Source organism: Aethalodelphis obliquidens, unplaced genomic scaffold (genome assembly GCF_003676395.1).
Source record: "Aethalodelphis obliquidens isolate GAN/ISIS:26980383/991018 unplaced genomic scaffold, ASM367639v1 scaffold3, whole genome shotgun sequence".
NCBI classification, from domain to species: domain Eukaryota; kingdom Metazoa; phylum Chordata; class Mammalia; order Artiodactyla; family Delphinidae; genus Aethalodelphis; species Aethalodelphis obliquidens.
In genome coordinates, this window is record NW_020837947.1 from 32,793,794 (window position 1) to 32,815,690 (window position 21,897).

At 36.8% G+C, this 21,897-nt stretch overlaps 1 protein-coding gene across 2 annotated transcripts in view; it reads right to left on the bottom strand.

The window, feature by feature from the left end:
• LAMA2 (laminin subunit alpha 2) overlaps positions 1-21,897 on the bottom strand; it is a 447,101-nt gene that overhangs the window by 392,000 nt on the left and 33,204 nt on the right. For both annotated transcript variants that reach the window (XM_027086788.1, XM_027086780.1), the window contains exon 3: positions 4,953-5,195. In XM_027086788.1, the coding sequence (XP_026942589.1) occupies positions 4,953-5,195 (243 nt within the window). The remainder of the gene's footprint in view (positions 1-4,952; positions 5,196-21,897) is intronic.

Consider the following 21,897-nt stretch of genomic DNA (forward strand, 5'->3'; position numbering starts at 1 on the left):
AAAATAAACATGAGTGATGCAATAAGAAAGTTGTTTCACCTCTGTGGTATTCTTCCCCCAAACCCAGTAGCCCAGTCTAATCATGACTCAAAATGACTAACATGTTACAAAAAACTTGACCAGTACTCTTAAAAGTGATTAAGGCCAAGGAAAACAAGAGACGATTAAGAAATTGTCATGGATTAGAAGAGACTAAGGGGACACAATGATGCAATAAACGCAGTGTAGTATCCCAACTTGGATCCCAGAAGAGAAAAAAAAAAAAGACATTAATGATAACATGAATTAAATCTGAATAAATCTGTGGTTTAGGTAATAGAGTATCAATATTAATTTCTTATTTTGACAAATGAATGGTAATTATGTAAGATATTATCCTTAGTGGGAGCTGGGTAAAAGGGACATGCAAATTCTCTGTCCTCTTCTTACATTTATGTAAATATAAAATGATTCCAGAATAAAAAGGCTTTAAACAGTGCATATGAGACTATGCTTCTGTTTATAGTAAATTATATAATTAGTGCTAACACTGTCAATGATAACAACTAGACCAACTGGACAAAATATATAAAAACATTTATGTAAAGCCATATGACAGCTATCAGGAAGATAAAAAATCAACTTCTCAATATCAAGGAGAAGACTGATGTCTATAGAGATAATTAGTGTATTGTGACAGCTTTTGTCCTGTGGACATTTCCCTGTTCAGAAGACATGGCTCAGAGACTGAGCAGTGCTTTGACAGTCTTACTGTACTAGGAGGACAAAAGTTGGATTCCGGAACTTGTATGGGTGAGACTTAGGTAAATTCCACACACTTTAGTTTGGACTTCAAAGACAGGAAGCCTAGAATGGGGATAAACTAGAATTAAATCAGCTGTCATGGGAGTTCAGCACAGCTTTGAGGCATCTAAGTATCCCAGAAATTGGATTAAGATGATCCATATTGCCATTGCCTGGCAGAAGCATCAGAAAATCCTCATAAGGTAAAGATAATTTCTTAGGCCTAAATTATTTCTACACACAGTTTTTCAAATACAACTTCTGATATGCAAAAATAATCAAGAATGTGAGGATACGATACAGCATAGGAAAGAATCGGCAAATGAAACAGAAATAAAATATATTCACAAAGGCCAGATATTAGAATTATAAAATGAGAACTCAAATAATTGTTACTTTATGCTCAAGGAGATAAAAATAGAATATTGAAAATTTGAATATAATTTTATTATTAAAAATTCAATAGGTATATAAAAATTTGATATAAAACTAGATACCAAACTATTTTAAATGAACCAAAGATAAATTCTAGAACTGAAAAATATAATAAATGAAATTAAGAATCTTATGATTGGTTTCAATAGTAGTTTTTACATAGCTGAAGAGAGACATCGTGAACTCAAAGTAAGCAAGAAGAAAATATCTAGAATGAAGGACAGAAAGCCAAAAGGATGACTATAAATAAAAGAGAGTGTAAGATGCATAGTTTATACTGTGAGAAGTTCTAAATTATTCTAAATCATATTTATAGAAGAGAGATAATGGGGAAGAAGCAATATTTGGAGAGTTAGTGGCTGAATTAGTTCTTGAACTGATGAAAGACATCACTCTGCAGATATACCAACCAAATAAATCCCAATCTAGAAAATAGAAAGCTATCATCTACAGCAACACTGCCCAATAGAAGTTTAGGCAATGATAGAAATGATCTATTCTGTGCAATCCAGTGTGGTAGCTGCTAGTCACATGTGGCTATTGAGCACTTGAAGTGTGGCTGTGCAACTGAGAAACTGAATTTTAATTTCATTTGAATTAATTGAAATATAAATTTAATAACCACATATGTCTAATAAAGATTGTAATGGGCAGTGCAGATCTGGAGCATCATAGTAAAACTAGTGAAAAACAAAGATAAAAATCTTTAAAGAAATAAAAGACTTTACAAAGGACAATTATTAAATAGTTACCTTTTCCACATAAACAATGGAAACCAGAAGACAATAAAATATGCCAAAAAACAATAAGAAACCTACAGTTCTATACCCAATAAAAATATCCTTCAACAATGGAGGTGAAGTCTTGTTATATGTCTAGTTTAAGTCATAGGGCATATTAGAGATGAATTTGCATATTGCCTTTGAAACTTTTGAGATACTAGGAAACTTTTGTTTCTGTTTCCCTGTACTCTGAGAATTCATCTTCTCAATGTGGCTCCTTTGGCTCACCCAGATGGACGTTACCACTTTCTGTACACACTTCTGCTGTGGCATTTATACTATCATTTTGCATTTACTGGTTTACATATTTGGTTTTTACTTGAATGTCACTTCTCTGGGAAGTTTTGAACATACACACCTAGTAATTAGATTTCAGATGGTACTCAAAAGTGAATCTTTTTAAAACTGAAATTTAATAAGATTTATTTCATAGTCACTTGTCTGGGAAATATTGGAGACAAGCATCCAAAAATTATTCCCACATGTTATATTGTAGTTGATATCCAAAACTATTACTTTAGAACTGAAAGATGCCTTAGGACAATTTATATATAAAACTAATTCATGTATTAAAGAAATTCAAACTCAGAGATTAAGTGACCTGCCCAACATCCCACAAAAACAAGAGCCAGAAGCAGAGCCCAGTCTTCCAGTCCCATGTACATTCTTCTATATCACGATATCTCAGGATTAAGAATCTTTCTACTTTAATGGATCCAGCATATCTATCTCTGTATCTCTTCTAAACCATTATTTGAGTTTAGCTATTACCAACTTTTTAAAAAAAATCGACTTCCAGTCTTCAGTCTGAAAGAAACACTAACCTAGGAGTCAGGGGACCTGGATTCTTATCTCAGCTTTGTCACCAGTGGATCTGGGAGTCTTGGGAGATTATCACCTACCTTTGCTGGACCTGTTCATTCCAAAAAGTAATACGTTTCACAGCATAATATATAAAATGAAGCAGATATTCTAGGAGAGGTCTGAATTTAATTCATATTCTTAAATATTATCATTCTACATCAAATATTTTGAATTTACTTTCTGTTCCTCACCTCATCCACTTTGCAATGAGAGAAAAATAGACTTAAAAAAGCATGTCACAGAGAAAGTTGAATAAGTTGTTCTTAAAAGTCACCATCAATGATTAGTTTTTAGTGAATGTCTAATACAGCATAGCCAGTTAAACACAAACAAATAGAATGTGTGTTTGTTCCATGTTGGCAAGTTGACACGGTCTAAAGGATGGAGAACCACCATCATTGTAGGGAGAGCATGCTTCAGGGATATACATGTAACTTGTATGTTACACATCTATCTGGGTACATTTTACATTGTTCAACAAATTTCTGAATTAGACCATTTTTTTAAAGGTAAAGAATAGCTTTATAAATATTAGATAATTATTGGTTCTGGGTAAACACTGGATCCAGGAGAAAAATAATACAAATTCAACTCAAATACAGTCTCTCTGCACTCCTCCGTACTCCCATATCCTCAGGCCAATCTGGCCAGGACTTTGGATGCCTCTGGGCACAAAGCAGGTTGAACAGCTGTTTGACTCACTGCTTTTGACTCCTTGTCATTTGGCAGATTGGAATCTCTGCTGAGAGCACCATTTGGATTTCTTTTCGCCCAAAACTGATATTTTTGAACATGAAATTGAAATATAGTGAGGCACTGGTATACATTCATAGAATAATAGTGCCAAAAGAGAGTGTGATAGATTTATGTCAAAACTCTAACTTGCTCCCAGAAGTGTTTAAAGAGATAACCCTAGATTGGTGGAGGTGGGCATGATAGTGTATGAATATGGATTTTCTGAAACTGTGAATATAAAAAATGATACCAGCTTTAGGTGTGTGAACTGGTGAGAAGAGAATATCAGACATGAATATAAATAGAGATGTATACAAACAGGTAGGAAAAAAAGAGCTAGGCCGTATATACCGAAGGGAGACTGATTAGGGAAATATAACTAGAGAATCCAAAAAAAGTCACTAAGTCTAGGTTTGGGTATTTGAGAGAAGGCTACTAATACTACGACTACGACTACCAACAAAAACAACAATCTCAAATAGTTGTTATTATTATTATAACAAGAGCAACAAAAATAGTTAATGCTTACAAAGCAATAGTGTATATGTCTGTCAGCACTGTTCTAACGTTTTAAACATAATAATTCATTTAATCTTCTTGACAATCATAAGAAATAAGAACTATTGTTATTGTTTCCAATTTATGGGAGATGAAACTAAGGCACAGAGAATTTAAGTCACTGATTCAAGATCACACAGCTGGTAGAGGTGAAGTCATGGTTTGACTCTGTGGCTGAAAAGCAATGAATGAATCTAAAATCTTACCCATACAAAAAAAAATGCTACGGAGAAATTGAACGCTTTTGAATTAAGCATATAATAAGCAAAGCCTGAGCAAAGGAAAGGAACCCCACTGCAGCACTATGTGGTGACAGCAGAAAAACATACAAAAACTGACAAAATTTCCTTCTCTTTAGGTCCTTCAGGTGAATTATATTTCTTCCCAAATTTACCTCTTTTGTCCCCACCTTCAGACCAGAGTACACACAGATCTAGGCCTTCTTTTAAGGTCTCAATCCTCCTCCAATTATTAGCAAACCACAGTGTTAGAAAAGTCTCTTTATATTTAAAATTAAAGTCTCTTTATATTTAAAATTAATCACTGACTTTCCAACTTAAGCCCATTTCCTCTTCTCTGATCTTTATTGGAAATGGGAGATAACACACTAGAGGAAGGCAGTTAAAATTCTAATCACTTTCAGTTTTTCCCTTTTATTTAATAAGTTATTTAAAATGTACTTCTGCTAAATCCTATTTTAAAATCTCCCTGACATTATGACTGATATATTCTAGTTTTTATGACAGGCCTATTTTGGCACCTTAAATGTACTGAGGGTGAGTTTTCTCATCTTACCTCTCCGTTTTCTAAGGGGTGTATCTTGGAATAAAATGAAGTGCAGATGACCTCATCGTCTTTGGCGTATGATGGTGGTCCAGTGCGGGGATGAATATTGTAGAGTGTTAGGCACTCTGTGTCCGTCACAGCATGATACTGCCAGGGCTTATAATCAACATCATCAAGTGAGCGTTCCAAAATCCAGTTTCCAGGCCGAGGGGAATTAGCTGCTTTCACAATCACATACGCAATCTGGAACACCTGGGGAAGAGTGACAACAACAACATGTAACTCTGAATTCCAAAGTGTTCTCACTATTACATATCAAATATAAGGCCTACCTAAGGCTACAATAGATTTTATTCAGATATTATTTCCATAACCCTATGATATTCTCTAAAAATATTTTTACTGTTACATATTCATATTTCATACCTTATGGCTAAGATGAGATGTTCCATTTTGTGGATTTTAGTTCTCTAATAACTCATTAACATCATTTCACGTAATTTTTGAAGTTCTATTATAATCACAATCAGTTAAAACATTTATTACATACCAATTTACTCACCTTACTCTGTTGGAAATTATGAGTTAGAAATTCCATGTGTGGATAGTGCTTGATAGATTAGAAAACAGTTACTTATGTCACCTAATCCTCAGACAAGTACCATCTGTTACTGTGGTATAGCAAAAACAACATAGTGATTCAGAGGCACAATCTTGTATTCAAATTGTGGTCCCAGCATTTCTGTGACCTCGGGCAGATTATTTTACTTTGTCAACTCCTAGCTCCCTTATCTGCAAATTAGGGTCAATAATAAGTACATTAAGTACACTACTGAGAGACAATTTAGATTAAATGAGATAATGTATGCAAAATACCTAGCAAAAGGCTTGGCTATAAATACTCAATAAATGTCATTTCCTTTACATCCCCAAATAGAAAATAACGGGGAGGAAATTCTAGTACATGCAGACAACTGTTGGAAACTGGAACGTATTCAATGAAGGGTTTCTGTACCTTCTGTATAAGAGGTAAACATGTGTTAAAGAAAAGGAAAATAAAGGCATCAAGTGACCGTAAATCAACAGAGTGACAATTGAGGGAAATATGGCAATCCTCTACGTTCAAATCTACATAATATTTGAAGAGGTAAAAAATAAATATTCTGGATATTTTGCGATGGTCCATATGTGTCTTTACCAATTCAATCCAAAAGAACAATGCACAAACATTACCGAATGACATTTATTTGCAATGTCCTGGGTAGAAAGGTAGATACAAACTAGTTTAAGTTATTGTCCCACCATCTATGAATTGATAATATATTGTAATAATGAGATATATAATGAGTACACTAATAATAAAGCAGTGGTATATCTTCTTTTTAGTAAATTCAGTGAGGTACAAGGAGCTTGTCAACCCTAAGCTCTGGGTGATTGGGGTCATTGAAAGGATACAACTGGAGGACAAATCTGCTAAAATGTGATTAAGGGTCTGCTTAGAAGGGAGCTTGAAAGGAATGTTCTGAAAATAAACCTTACTTGCTACATAGTTTTGACATGAGACTTTCAGGAATACATCTACACTGTCTATGGTACACTTTAAGGGACTTAATTTAAAAATATGAAAGGTTGATATATAAGACGTAAGACAGGAGACCTTCAAGATGGCAGAGGAGTAAGACGTGGAGATCACCTTCCTCCCCACAAATACATCAGAAATATGTCTACATGTGGAACAACTCCTACAGAACACCTACTGAACGCTGGCAGAAGACCTCAGACTTCCCAAAAGGCAAGAAACTCCCCACGTACCTGGGTAGGGCAAAAGAGAAAAGAAAAAAAGAGACAAAAGAATAGAGATGGGACCTGAACCTCAGGGAGGGAGCTGTGAAGGAGGAAAAGTTTCCACACACTAGGAAACCCCTTCACTGGCAGAGACGGTGGGTGGCGGGGCGGGGTGGGTTGCTTCGGAGCCACAATGGAGAGCGCAGCTACAGGGGTGCAGAGGGCAAAGCGGAGAGATTCCCGCACAGAGGATCAGTGGCGACCAGCACTCACCAGCCTGAGAGGCTCGTCTGCTCACCCGCCAGGATGGATGGGGGCTGGGAGCTGAGGCTTGGGCTTCGGAGATCAGATCCCAGGAGAGGACTGGGGTTGGCTGCGTGAACACAGCCTGAAGGGGGCTAGTGCGCCACAGCTAGCTGGGACAGGAATAAGTCTGGAACTGCCTAAGAGACCATTGTTTCGGGGTGCACGAGGAGACTGGATTGAGAGTACCGCCAAAACGAGCTCGAGACGGGCGCGAGCCACGGCTATCAGCACAGACACCAGAGCTGGGAATGAAATGCTAAGGCTGCTGCTGCAGCCACCAAGAAGCCTGTGTGCAAGTACAAGTCACTATCCACAACTCCCCTCCTGGGAGCCTGTGCAGCCCGCCACTGCCAGGGTCCCGGGATCCAGGGACAACTTCCCCGGGAGAACACACAGCATGCCTCACGCTGTTGCAACGTCATGCCAACATCTGCTACCGTAGGCTCGCCCCGCACTCTGCACCCTTCCTTCCCCCCAGCCTGAGTGAGCTAGAGCCCCCGAATCAGCTGCTCTTTTAACCCCCTCCTGTCTGGGCAGAAACAGATGCCCTCAGGTGACCTACATGCAGAGGTGGGGCCAAATCCAAAGCTGAACCCCAGGAGCTGTGCAAACAAAGAAGAGAAAGGGAAATTTCTCCCAGCAGCCTCAGGAGCAGCTGATTAAATCTCCACAATCAACTTGATGTACCCTGCAACTGTGGAATACCTGAACAGACAACGAATCATCCCAAAATTGAGGCAGTTGCCTTTGAGAGCAACTGTAGACTTGGGGCTTGCTATATGCGACAGACTGGTTTCTGGTTTTATGTTTATCTTAGTTTAGTATTTAGAGTTTATTATCACTGGTAGATTTGTTTACTGATTTGGTTGCTCTCTTCCTTTTGTTTTTTAATGTATAGATATATATATTTATATATATTTTCCTTTTTCTCTTTTTGTGAATGTGTATGTGTATGCTTCTTTGTGTGACTTTGTCTGTATAATTTGCTTTTACCATTTGTCCTAGGGTTCTGCCTGTCCTTTTTTTTGTTTTGTTTTGTTTTGTTTTGTATAGTTTTTAGCGCTTGTTATCATTGGGGGATTTGCTTTTTGGTTTGGTTGCTCTCTTCTTTCTTTTTTTTTTAATTACATTTTAATTTTTAATAATTAAAAAAATCCTTTTAATTCTTTTTCTTTTATTTTCTCCCTTCCTTCCTTCCTTCCTCCCTCCTTCCCTCCATCTCTCTCTCTCTCTCTCTTTCTTTCTTTCTTTCTTTCTTCTCCCTTTTCTTCTGTGCCATGTGGCTGACAGGGTCCTGGTGCTCCAGCCAGGTGTCTCTGAGGTGGGAGAGCTGAGGTCAGGACATGAGTCCACCTGAGACCTCCCAGCTCCATGTAATATCAAATGGCAAAAGCGCTCCCAGACATCTGCATCTCAACACTAAGACCCAGCTCTGGGCTTCCCTGGTGGTGCAGTGGTTAAGAATCCACCTGCCAATGCAGGGGACACGGGTTCGAGATCTGGTCCGGGAAGATCCCCCATGCTGAGGAGCAACTAAGCCGATGTGCCACAACTAATGAGCCTGCGCTCTAGAGCCCGCAAGCCACAACTACTGAGCCTGCGTGCCAAAACTACTGGAGCCCGTGTGCCTAGAGTCCATGCTCTGCAACAAGAGACGCCACCACAATGAGAAGACCATGCACTACAATGAAGAGTAGCCCCCGCTCTCCACAACTAGAGAAAGCCCGAACGTAGCAATGAAGACCCAATGTAGCCAAAAATAAATAAAATAAAAATAAATTTAAAAAAAAAAGACCCAGCTCCACTCAATGACCCATAAGTGACAGTGCTGGACACCCTATGCCAAACAACTAGAAAGGCAGGAACACAACCCCACCCATTGGCAGAGAGGCTGCTAAAATCATAATAAGATCACAAACACCCCAAAACAAAACACCGGGCGCAGTCCTGCCCACCAGAAAGACAAGACACAGCCTCATCCACAAGAACAAAGGCACTAGTCCCCTCTACTAGGAAGCCTACAAACCCACTGAACCAACCTTAGCCACTGAGGGCAGACACCAAAAACAATGGGAACTACAGACCTGCATCCTGCAAAAAGGAGACATCAAACATAGTAAGTTAAGCAAAATGAGAAGACAGAGAAACAAACAGAAGAAGGAGCAAGGTAAAAACCCACCAGACCAAACTAATGAAAAGGAAATAGGCAGTCTACCTGAAAAAGAATTCAGAATAATGATAGTAAACATGATCCAAAATATTGGAAATAGAATGGAGAAAATACAAGAAACGTTTAACAAGGATCTAGAAGAACTAAAGAGCAAACAAACAATGATGAACAACATAATAAATGAAATTAAAAATGCTCTAGAAGGAATCAATAGCAGAATAACTGAGGCAGAAGAACAGATAAGTGACCTGGAAGACAAAATAGTGGAAATAACTACTGCAGAGCAGAATAAAGCAAAAAGAATGAAAAGAATTGGGGACAGTGGTAGAGACCTCTGGGACAACACTAAACCCACCAACATTCGAATTATAGGGGTCCCAGAAGAAGAAGAGAAAAAGAAAGGGACTGAGAAAATATCTGAAGAGACTGTAGTTGAAAACATCCCTAATATGGAAAAGGAAATAGTCAATCAAGTCCAGGAAGCACAGAGACCCCATACAGGATAAATCCAAGGAGAAACACGCCAATACACATAGTAATCAACCTATTAAAAATTAAATACAAAGAAAAAATATTAAAATATCAACAGACCAATCACAAACACTGAAATTGACACTGTGATTAAAAATCTTCCCAGAAACAAAAGCCCAGGACCAGATGGCTTCACAGGTGAATTCTATCAAACATTTAGAGAAGAGCTAACACCTATCTATCTGAAACACTTCCAAAATATAGCAGAGGGAGAAACACTCCCAAACTCATTCTATGAGGCCACCATCACCCTTATACCAAAACCAGGCAAAGATGTCACAAAGAAAGAAAACTACAGGCCAATATCACTGATGATCATAGATGCAAAAATCCTCAACAAAATACTAGCAAACAGAATCCAACAGCACAATAAAAGAATCAAGCCCCACGATCAAGTAGGGTTTATCCCAGGAATGCAAGGATTCTTCAATATATGCAAATCAATCAATGTGATACATCATATTAATAACTTGAAGGAGAAAAACCATATGATCATCTCAATAGATGCAGAAAAAGCTTTTGACAAAAATCAACACCCATTTATGATAAAAAACCTGCAGAAAGTAGGCATAGAGGGAACTTACCTCAAAAAAATAAAGGCCACATATGACAAACCCACAGCCAACATCGTTCTCAATGGTGAAAAACTGAAACCATTTCCTCAAAGATAGGCACAAAACAAGGTTGTCCACTCTCACCACTATTATTCACCATAGTTTTGGAAATTTTAGCCACAGCACTCAGAGAAGAAAAAGAAATAAAAGGAATCCAAATCAGAAAAGAAGAAGTAAAGCTGTCACTGTTTGCAGATGACATGATACTACACATAGAGAATCCTAAAGATGCTACAAGAAAACTACTTGAGCTAATCAATGAATTTGGTAAAGTAGCAGGATACAAAATTAATGCACAGAAATCTCTTGTATTCCTATACACTAATGACAAAAAATCTGAAAGAGATGTTAAGGAAACACTCCATTTTACCATTGAAACACAAAGAATAAAATACGTAGGAATAAACCTACGTAAGGAGATAAAAGACCTGTATGCAGAAAACTATAAGACACTGATGAAAGTAATTAAAGATGATAGAAAGAGATGGAGAGATATACCATGTTCTTTGATTGGAAGAATCAACATGACTATACTACCCAAAGCAATCTACAGATTCAATGCAATCCTTATCAAACTACCAATGGCATTTTTCACAGAACCAGAACAAAAAATTTCACAATTTGTATGGAAACACAAAAGCCCCTAATAGCCAAAGAAATCTTGAGAGAAGAAATAGAGCTGGAGGAATCAGGTTCCCGGACTTCAGACTATACTACAAAGCTACAGTAATCAAGTCAGTATGGTACTGGCACAAAAACAGAAATATAGATAAATAGAACAGGATAGAAATCTCAGAGATAAACCCACGCACATATGGTCACCTTACTTTTGATGAAGGAGGCAAGAAGATACAATGGAGAAAAGACAGCCTCTTCAATAAGTGGTGCTGGGAAAACTGGACAGCTACATGTAGAAGAATGAAATTAGAACACTTCCTAACACCATACACAAAAGCAAACTCAAAATGGATTAAAGACCTAAATGTAAGGCCAGACACTATAAAAGTCTTAGAGGAAAACATAGGCAGAACATTCTATGACATAAATCACAGCAAGATCTTTTTTGACCCACCTCCTAGAGAAATGGAAATAAACAAAAAATAAACAAATGGGACCTAATGAAATTTAAAAGCTTCTGCACAGCAAAGGACACCATAAACAAGACAAAAAGACAACCCTCAGAATGGGAGAAAATATTTGCAAATGAAGCAACTGACAAAGGATTAATCTCCAAAATTTATAAGCAGCTCATGCAGCTCAATATCAAAAAAACAAACAACCCAATCCAAAAATGGGCAGAAGACCTAAATAGACATTTCTCCAAAAAAGATATACAGACTGCCAACAAACACATGAAAGAATGCTCAACATCACTAATCATTAGAGAAATGCAAATCAAAACTACAAGGAGGTATCACCTCACACCAGTCAGCATGGCCATCATCAAAAAATCTAGAAACAATAAATGCTGGAAAGGGTGTGGAGAAAAGGGAACCCTCCAAGTGATACAGCCACTATGGAGAACAGTATGGAGGTTCCTTAAAAAACTAAAAATAGAACTACCATATGACCCAGTAATCCCACTACTGGGGATATATCCTGAGAAAACCATAATTCAAAAAGAGTCATGTACCACAATGTTCATTGGAGCTCTATTTACAATAGCCAGGACATGGAAGCAACCTAAGTGTCCATCGACAGATGAATGGATAAAGATGTGGCACATATATACAATGGAATATTACTCAGCCATAAAAAAAAATGAAATGGAGTTATTTGTAGTCAGGTGAATGGACCTGGAGACTGTCATACAGAGTGAAGTAAGTCAGAAAGAGAATAATAAATACCATATGGAATCTAAAAGAAAAAATAGTTATGAAAAACCTAGTGGCAGAACAGAAATAAAACTGCAGACGTAGAGAATGGACTTGAGAACACAGGGAGGGGGAAGGGTAAGCTGGGATGAAGTGAGAGAGTGGCATGGACATATAAATACTACCAAATGTAAAATAGATAGCTAGTGGGAAGTAGCCACCTAGCACATGGAGATCAGGTCACTGCTTTGTGACCACCTAGAGGGGTGAGAGAGGGGGAGTGGGAGGGAGATACAAGAGGGAGGAGATATGGAGATATATGTATATGTATAGCTGATCACTTTGTTATAAACCAGAAACTAACACACCATTGTAAGGCAATTATATTCCAATAAAGATGTTTAAAAAAAACATAAGACAGGTGGCTCTGATGCTGGTCTTTTGAGATCTTTAGTAGGATGTGAGCATTTCTATCTGTGTGCACTACGGGGAGAATCACGAGCCATCATATGACTGAAAGTACGGATGGTATTTGCATCTTAGGCACAGTTGTGGAAATACTGGTAATTAAAATACTGAAATACTTCTGTAGTTGGTAAATCACTGCTGCCCAAGCCTTCCAAATGCCTCCTCTCTCCTGAGATCATCTGGTTAACCTTGGGATAGCAAGGAATAGCCAAGACATCGTCTCTGATTAGTCTGGGCTTTGACCAATTCTAGTTTATTGACTAACACTCCAGGTGGGAAATATTATGAATTTATATTTCCAAACGTATATAGATAAGTGTAATTGCAGATATACACACATATATGCCTATGTGTCTATAATTATTGGAATACACTTAGACATTTTGGGGAAGGGTAGATATGGACATCTTAAAGCTGTGACCAATGGGGTTTGGCAATCAAGAGTCAAAGAGATAAGAAGAGCTTTTAAATTTCATCTAATAACCTGCTATATTAATTGCACTAATATAAATGTCTTGGTTTTTAATAGAATTATTTTTAAAATAAAGAAGTATTTTTAAAAGTATTGAAGAAAGGACAAGAGTAGGAGTAAAATGGAATATACTCTAGCAATCATAATCTAAAGTATTTGCTACTTCTGCATTTTTTAGGTGTTATTCATAAGGAATTATTTCTCTTAGACACTCTGTATTCAATAACTCATACACATGGAACCTCTTTAAAAAGGAATTCACTGAAGGTCAAACCTATTGATTAATCTGATAGAACAGAGAGATATTTGATCCTATTAAAAATCTGAAATACCCTGTTCCTAATTTCTGGTAATCCTAAATTATTCGTGACAGTCTATAAAATGATAAAGAATATGAATAAATAAATTGTGAGCTCCTAAAGGGCAGAGATGCTACAATCCTTATTATACCTTATTATAATTCTTTTGAAATAGTGTGCATTCAATATTTATTAGTTTTAACTGAATAACCAAAATCATTGCAACATGCTTCCATGTTACTTCTACTAGCGTAACACTTTCTTTTCTGTTTGTTAGAGCCTGAATTTCAGTCAACCAGCATATTTTGTCACTTGTAGGAACTAAGACATACATTGCTTGTAATGTTCGTCCTATTACATCTCTATGAGTTGAAAAAATTTCTTAAACTCTTTTACCCTGTTTCCCAGGGTTTCTTTTCCAAAGTCAAAACCATGGAAAGATAATGAATATAAAATACTGCGTGGTCTTTGGAAAAAAATAATCTATATAAATATTGTAAATTAGCAAATTTCTATCCAGAAAAAAGAATGCACAGGTATTTTCTTAGTGGAAAACAAAAAGAGAAATATCAAAGCATAATTAGAGATCACAAGTACAAATAAGAAAAATAAAGATACACTGATGTATGGATAAAGTACTTTGTTTAGAAACAACTCAGCAAGCAAATATAGGAAAAGGCCAAATTGTCTTGGAGCTACAACATGGATTTATGACTTAGGAGTTTCTGTGCTGGCTCTGGAATAATAGATGAAATCCATGAAAAGAAGTTATACTAGAAACCACACAGACTCTTTCTATAATTCAACATAACAGCCTACATTAAGTGACATGGAAAAGCAGTCATTGCCTTTGAGAATATGTCACCCCATTTCAAAACAATATCCTTCTTTCATTTATCTTCTATGGATTCTTTCACATTTCATGCAAAATTAATTAAATTAGTTAGCATGTAGTATTTTGAATAAACTTTTAAAAATGTGGTAGACAGCATTATTGGAAAACACAATGAATAGAAGTATTCTTTGAAGGCGTCAGGCAAAGACTGTGAAAATTCTAATAGTGATTTTCTAAGTATGCCAAAATTTTAATGACTTGAATAGAATAATTCTCTAACGTACTCATGCTACTTTTATTAACTCTGTCTTGTGTTTTCAGTAAAAAGGCTCTTCAAAATCAGTAGTTATAAAACCTTATTTCCAGATAGAAAAAAACTCAATCTGTATGGGGTGCAACAAGGAAAGCAAATACCTCATTATAAGTACAAAAATGCTATGATGGCTAGGCTTTTATAAACCATAGATATCAATACACAATACCCAAATTTTTGGAGGGCACGTTTTACAAACTTGGTAACTAAAAAAAAAATCCCAAATAATTTTTGAAATAATACCAAATGTTTGACATTTTACTGTAACAAAGAGAACTTTCTATTTCATATTCCATTTGTGCATCACCTAATAAGATATCATGTAATTATAATCATATGTCACTGATGTAGCATTAAATTAGATGTTCCTAGAGTATTAAGAACCTGATCTCACTTAGGGTGGAAATGAAGAATACAGTCTTTCTGAAGAATCCTTGTCCCAAAGTAACAAGTAACATGCAATGACCATCATACACACTGATGCTTTCTCATCTTTTTCACATTATAGGAGGAGACCTCACAGCCTGAAGTGAACAGCCTAGGAACTTTGGCCACTGTCCTAGGACAGGATATACATTAGCTCACCTGTAATCCATGTGGGTAAGTCTGACCTCCAGAACCAATTTCTAGCACATGCATTGCTGGGTCTGAATTTTTGAAAAATATTCTCTGCTATGACTCTCAGGAACCTACTTTATCCCAGTTCTTTTGTCCTCAGAAGAATCATGGATCTAGGAAAATGCTACCAAAGAGTATTGTGTTTTGGAGATTTTAGTGATACTTTTGAGTGTCACTGGCACAGTTAAGAGAGCCAGGCCAAAGTAGGACTCCTTAATGATGTAACAAGGACAGAGGACCTCCATTTCCTATAGGCTGATCCCCCATGAAAGCCATAAAACTATTAATGAAGGCCACTCTCTGTGGAAGATGGTACTTCAACTTTCTCATAGAGAAAGTTTGTCAAGAGAAAAACACATGGCCATCTAACTTCTGCCCACTGATATGCTCTGCCTCCCTCCCCCCATTGCTATCTGTCTGTGAACTTCCTATAGCAAATAGTTGTCCACATAACAAAATTGCTTAGTTGTGAAAGAGGCTTTGCAATATTCTACTACCTGCTCTTGCCAATGTTATGGATTTAAACATTTCCACAAGCTGTGATGTCATCTCTAATATGTTTTGAACACTCCTGTGTATTCTTAGTTCTAGTATATGTTTGTCAAATACTCTTATTTATTCATATAGGTATGTTGGCTTTCAGAAAGCAATGAGAGTTATACAATATCAGAACCTGAAAGGATCCTTGGAATCATGAGTTTCAAGCTTAGTACCCACTAGAATAATCGGGGAAGCCTTACAGAAATGTGTGCATGTCTCTGTGTTTGAGTTGATAGATGGAGTTCATGTGTTACCTAATCTTTCACCTGAGACCTAAAAAGAGGATAAATAAATAAATAAGAAACCAATAACAACAAAGATAAGAGCATGAGGAGGGTTCAGTATTTTTCTGGAAGGTCAATGAGAGTCAGCTGAGGAGGGAGAGCAGAGATCATGGCCTAAAGTACTCAGTACTTGCCCTGGGTCAAGTCCAGCAGAAACTCACAAAGGCAAGTCTGACCAGAGCAGGGATGAGAAGCGGGGCTGAATGTACGAAATTCATCGAAATTCTGAGTTTAATAGAGGCTTCACTCAAAGATGCGCCCACCCAACCACATGTAACCAAATTCTTACTCCCCAGCAAAAAATTTCTGAGGAATCACAGAAAACAAGTGGCTCATTATAATCTTAAAACTTATCTGAATAGATTATTATACAGATTTTGAAAATATTATTACTGGACTTATTGGATCAAGTTCCAACAACAGAAGCTTTTAAATGATGCTTTAAACTTAAAAAAATTAACCTACAAATAACTCTAATCATTACTTTTTGAGTCAGTTTTATGTCCCTTGTAAATTTACACTTACTTCAATAAACCTAGAATAATGTGGTGGCGGGTCCAGAAGGATAGCTCCTTGCCTGCCTGTGCTTTCAGACAAATTCATTTACAATGATTTCAAAGACGGAAATGATTTGAGATTGTCACTCAGTTATAATGTGCAGCCCATTTATTCTCCTCCCCCCAAGTGTACACTACAACTGCTGAGTGTGAATTTAGTGAGTTGCAGGTAAGCAAATGTGCCATTTCACCTCAGGGTAAGTGGCTCCCGAGTCGCCAGAGGAACAGAAACACTCCGCCCTCAATTAAAACAGATTTTTTATACTCACATTAAACTCATGTAAAGTTTATACATTTGAAAATGAATTAATCTACCACTCCAGAATTTCTAAGAAATAATAATCTACCTGGATGACTAATAATCCTTTGAAGATAAAACGTTCAATTATTTGTTGAAAGTTTTTTTTAAGGGTTTTTATCAATGTCTAACTACTCATGGGCAAGTATTTGAAGGACTGCTCCACCTCACTATGCAAGGAAGAAAATCTCAACTTCTAGTTCTGAAAAGTAACAAGAGTTACTTTTTCTGCTCTCTCTAAGTTAATACATAAATTTAAAGCAATTTAATTTCTTATTAAAATGTTAGGTTTATTTTCCCCCTAAAGCTGCACAAGTTGATTATAAAGTTGATTTGGAAAAATTAATGAGAAAGAATAGCCAAGAGAACCTGAAATGAAAGAACAACAGATGCAGGGATGTATTATTAAATGAAAAATAATCAACGTCGAGAATATTCAGCTATACTGGATGCTGCTGTTTACTAAGAGGGCCTTTTTTGAAATGATGGATCTGTGGTGGGACTAATGGTCATCATGGCCACTAACGTCCCCAAAAGAGAGAACACAGCACCATCTATAAACACAGCACCACCTATGATTAATCGTGCCAGAAAAGTGAACCCAAATCAGAGTGGATCTCTACATTTTTAACTATCAGTTTACAGGAAATGAGGTATCCAAGGAGCATGAAAACAGCACCACAGGAATACAATTAGCAAAATCCAGAATGTGAGAACCTTTACTAGACAAACCATATCGCTTCTTCCAAAAATAAATTGCAAGAAAATAAAAAATAATGAGGTTATAGATTAAGAAAGCTTAAGAGATATCAAATAAATGCAGTATGTAACTTCAGCTGTTCAAAAAATTCAATCAGCTGTTTAAAAAATTTGGAGGTAAATGTGATGAATTTTGATACTGACTGAATATTTGCTAGTATTAAAGAAGTAGTAGTAATAGTATTAATTTTTAGGTGTGACAATGCTTTTGTTTACAAAAGAGCTGTATCCTTCAGAGATACATACTGAATTACAGAGGAAGTAATATGCATGGAATTTGCCTCCAAATAATTTGGTGGGTGGGGTGGGGTATGATAAATGTAGAATTGAAACAAGAAGGGACACAAGTTAATTCTTACAGGTGGGTGTTGGTTACATGTGGGTCTAGGGTATTCTTCTCCATACTTCTGTGTATGTTGGGAAATTTTCATAATGAGAATTTTTAGAAAGATTACTAATACATCTCATTTTGATAAACAAATGATTCTCTTTTACATAATCATTTTATTTTTTTTTCTTTTTTGCGGTACGCGGGCCTCTCACCACTGTGGCCTCTCCCATTGCAGAGCACAGGCTCCGGACGCGCAGGCTCAGCGGCCACGGCTCACGGGACCAGCCGCTCCGCGGCATGTGGGATCCTCCCGGACCGGGGCACGAACCCGTGTCCCCTGCATCTGCAGGCGGACTCTCAACCACTGCGCCACCAGGGAAGCCCTACATAATGATTTTAACACTATTGGTAATTCAGTGCTTGCTCTTAAAAAGCAAATATTTAATGCATTTTCTTTATTATCTTGATACATGGTTAACTCTGCTTCATGCTGCGAAGACATTGCATTCTGAGCTCAAGAAATATATCTTAATTCTTTCAAATTAATTATCAACTCTAAAGGGCATTGCTTGTCCAAAATTTTAGTCCCATCTTAAGAAAACTAGGAACACGAATAAATGGAATCCAAAATGCAATGAGTAAGGTCCTCCCTCAGCTTATTAATGCATTTAGTACTCTATGCTTCATTAAATTGCTATCATTTTTAACAATGTTAGCTGCAGGTAAAATTCAGACAAGCATTTTCCTTTTCTTTAGCACTGCCCTTGACATCTGTTCTCTCCTCACATATTTCTCTCTTATCTGAAACAATCTATGGTTTCAAAACATTGACCTGCCTCCTGTGAATGAGCCATTGGCACAGCATGGCTTTCACACCAGCTACTGTTAAAAGAGCAGGTAGGCTGAGTCCCCCACAGAACATGACAGTCCTTTCAATGAAGCCATCACAGAGGACAATATTGGTGTGAATCACAGACAATCAGAAATGTGACGGTTTAAAGCTTGCGTTCTAAAAATTATCCACCCTGGAGAAATACCCAGGATTGCCTTTGTTTTTGTGCTTCTATAGTGATCAGGGTAAGAAGAACCTATACCTTCTCAAATTTATGACATTGCAGACATGAATGAATCACTCTAGTTCAAAGCATTTGGGGAATAATAGCAAAGATTTGTAGTGATGAGAAGAGTTAGAAATATAATGTTAACAGTGGAGAATAACAAATCAAAGACAGATGAAACTTTCTGATCTTGGTTCATGAATTCTTTCAACAGATCAGAGCCACTTAACACTTATTCAATTTTAGCCATTACAAATGAAATAGCATCAGCTATTTTCATGCTTATATATTGCCCCACTTCCTTGTCCGTCTCTAGGGACTTTCTTAAGAGTAGTTTGTATCCTCTTTTGTTTATTACCTTAATACCTCCTCTCTACTTAACCCTCTGCAGTGCATGCAACACTCACCACCCTACCTGAATCACTTTCAGAAGAGTTACAGCAACCCATTTGGAAAATTCATGGTTTTTTCCTCCATCCTCATCTTCTTTGAGATCTCCGCAGCTTTTGACTATACTGTTCCCCCCGCCCCCATCTGAAACTCTCTTTATCTTTGGAAAAATGATATTTATTTATAATTCAGGGATTTTTTTTAAAAAAGAGAAACATGTTTTCCTAATATGGCTTTTTACTTAAAATGGAAGGTAAACAATAGGAGAGAAGGGAGTGAAGACAAAAGGAATATTCAGAAGAGAGCACTGTGTGGGGTACGCCTGCTGTGGGTCTTTTTAATTCGAATTTCTTTAACAAAGGTGTGCCCCAATGTTCTATGTCCTAATAATCTTTTCTTGGGGAAAGCAGCATTTTATTTAGTGCTTAGTTTTTGCCAGGCACTTCAGCATGAGAAGTTTGTTTCTGTTAACAAGAACCCTATGAGATAGGTAGGTAGGAACTGATTAGAAATTGAAATGAGAGAGTTACCCTAATTTGTGTGGTAGAAAGAATAATAGCTCCTCAAAAATGTCTATATCTTAATCCTTGGAACCTTTGAATACATTCTCTTATATGTCAAAAGGTATTTTGCAGATATGATTTAGTTAAAGACCTTGAGATGGAATGATAATTCTGGATTGTATGAAGGGGTCCAATATAATCACAAGGATCCTTAAAAATAGAAGAGGGAAGCAAAAGAGGAGGCCAGAGAGATGGAACATGAGAAAGCTTCAACCCATTTCTGGCTTTGAAGATGGAAGAAAAGGCCACAAGCCAAGGAACACAGGTAATCTCCAGAAGTTGGAAAAATCAAGGAAATGAATTCCCCTCAAGAAACTTCAGAAGGGAATGCAACCTTGCCCACACCTGGATTTAGGCCAGTGAGGCTCATGTCAGACTTCTAACCTATTAAAATGTAAGATAATAAATTTGTGTTGCTTTAAGCCACTAAATCTGTGGTAACCTGTTACGATAGCAATGGAAAACTAGTACACTAGGTAACTTGTTCCACTTCACATGACTAGTAAATTATGGAGCAAGTCTATAGATCCAGTTTTGTTTAATTTTGCTTTCTGCATAATACCTTCCATGTCTATGACTATTTCAACTAACTCCTTTATACAGATATGTCCCACGTCTCTCAATTTCTAACCTAACCACATTCTCACGTCCCATTTTCTATTTCAAGCTAACAACTGAACATCTCTATGAAAATTTAATTTTGCTTTGTAAAAAATTAATTTTGCCCTCGTTTTACCAACAAAACTGATACAAGTTACTAGCAGTAGAAACTGTAGAATACTCTACAGATGTTTTTTAATGTCTTACACATAATTATCAATTATTTTTTAAAATTCAATGGAATAGGTGATCAAAAATGGAATGCCACCTCTGAAACAATTTAAGGAACCTCAGAAATAATTTCTATAAGCACCTAAAGTGTGAACCTACCTAGCCACCATTCAACATTAATAAATACAGGTGACACATCCCTCATCATTTCTAATTTCCTTGGGAATTTCTACCAAGGTAACAATCTTAAATATGTCTAAATCACCTATTCTTCCTCTGAAATGAAAATCTGCAAAAAAAAAGAATTCTGACAAGGTTTGTCAAGCTGGCCTTTACGCCAAATTTTAAAGAGGTGACTTCACTTGCCAGTGAAGTGTGAAGAGTGTAAATGAAATGAAAAATGAGAAAACTGCAGAGCCTGATATCATTCTGGCTAAGATTTTAAAATAAGGATAGGAGATGGCACTCATATAACTGTATAGACATTTTCTAAAGACTGAGTGCCAACAGTTATGACAAATATGCCTGAAAGGTGACCATTTCAAGAGGACATAGGATAAAGTTCTTACAAAACCACCCTACAAGTGCTTTGTTCTTTGTATTCTGCCTAGATTTCTCCTGATTTTTTTATGAGTTCAAAACACACCAAATCATCATAGAACTTTGGTGATGTCAAGTCAAAAATGATTTATGAAGTGCTGAGCTGGATTTCTGAAGCTCCAAAAGAATCCATGGCACACAGATAACACTTAGGGAATTTTACTGTCTCCTTTATGCTGCCTTCACAAAATTGTGTTTTACTCTGTCAGCAAGTTTGACTGCTCGTGGATTTTCCAAACCTCTCCATGCAGGACTAATTAATTGGTTGCACCAAAGCAAAAGTTTTTTTTTAAACCCTCACCCTTAGAGGAAAATCAAGGCTAATCAAATTAGGACTCAGCACAGGAAAGGGGGAGAAAAGCTTAAAAATTGACTTAGAAAACAATTTTCTGACACTGAAATTCATCCAGTTAAGCAGGTTATGAACGTCATGAAAAGTCATGGTTATAGTTGTCCTGAAAAAGAGCAAATAAATGTTTTTGGACATTTTCTGTGGTACTACATGTCCTGCTGTGAACATTCTATCAGCCCTGAACATAATTAATTTATGTAAAAGCCTTCACTAGAAAAACCCTACA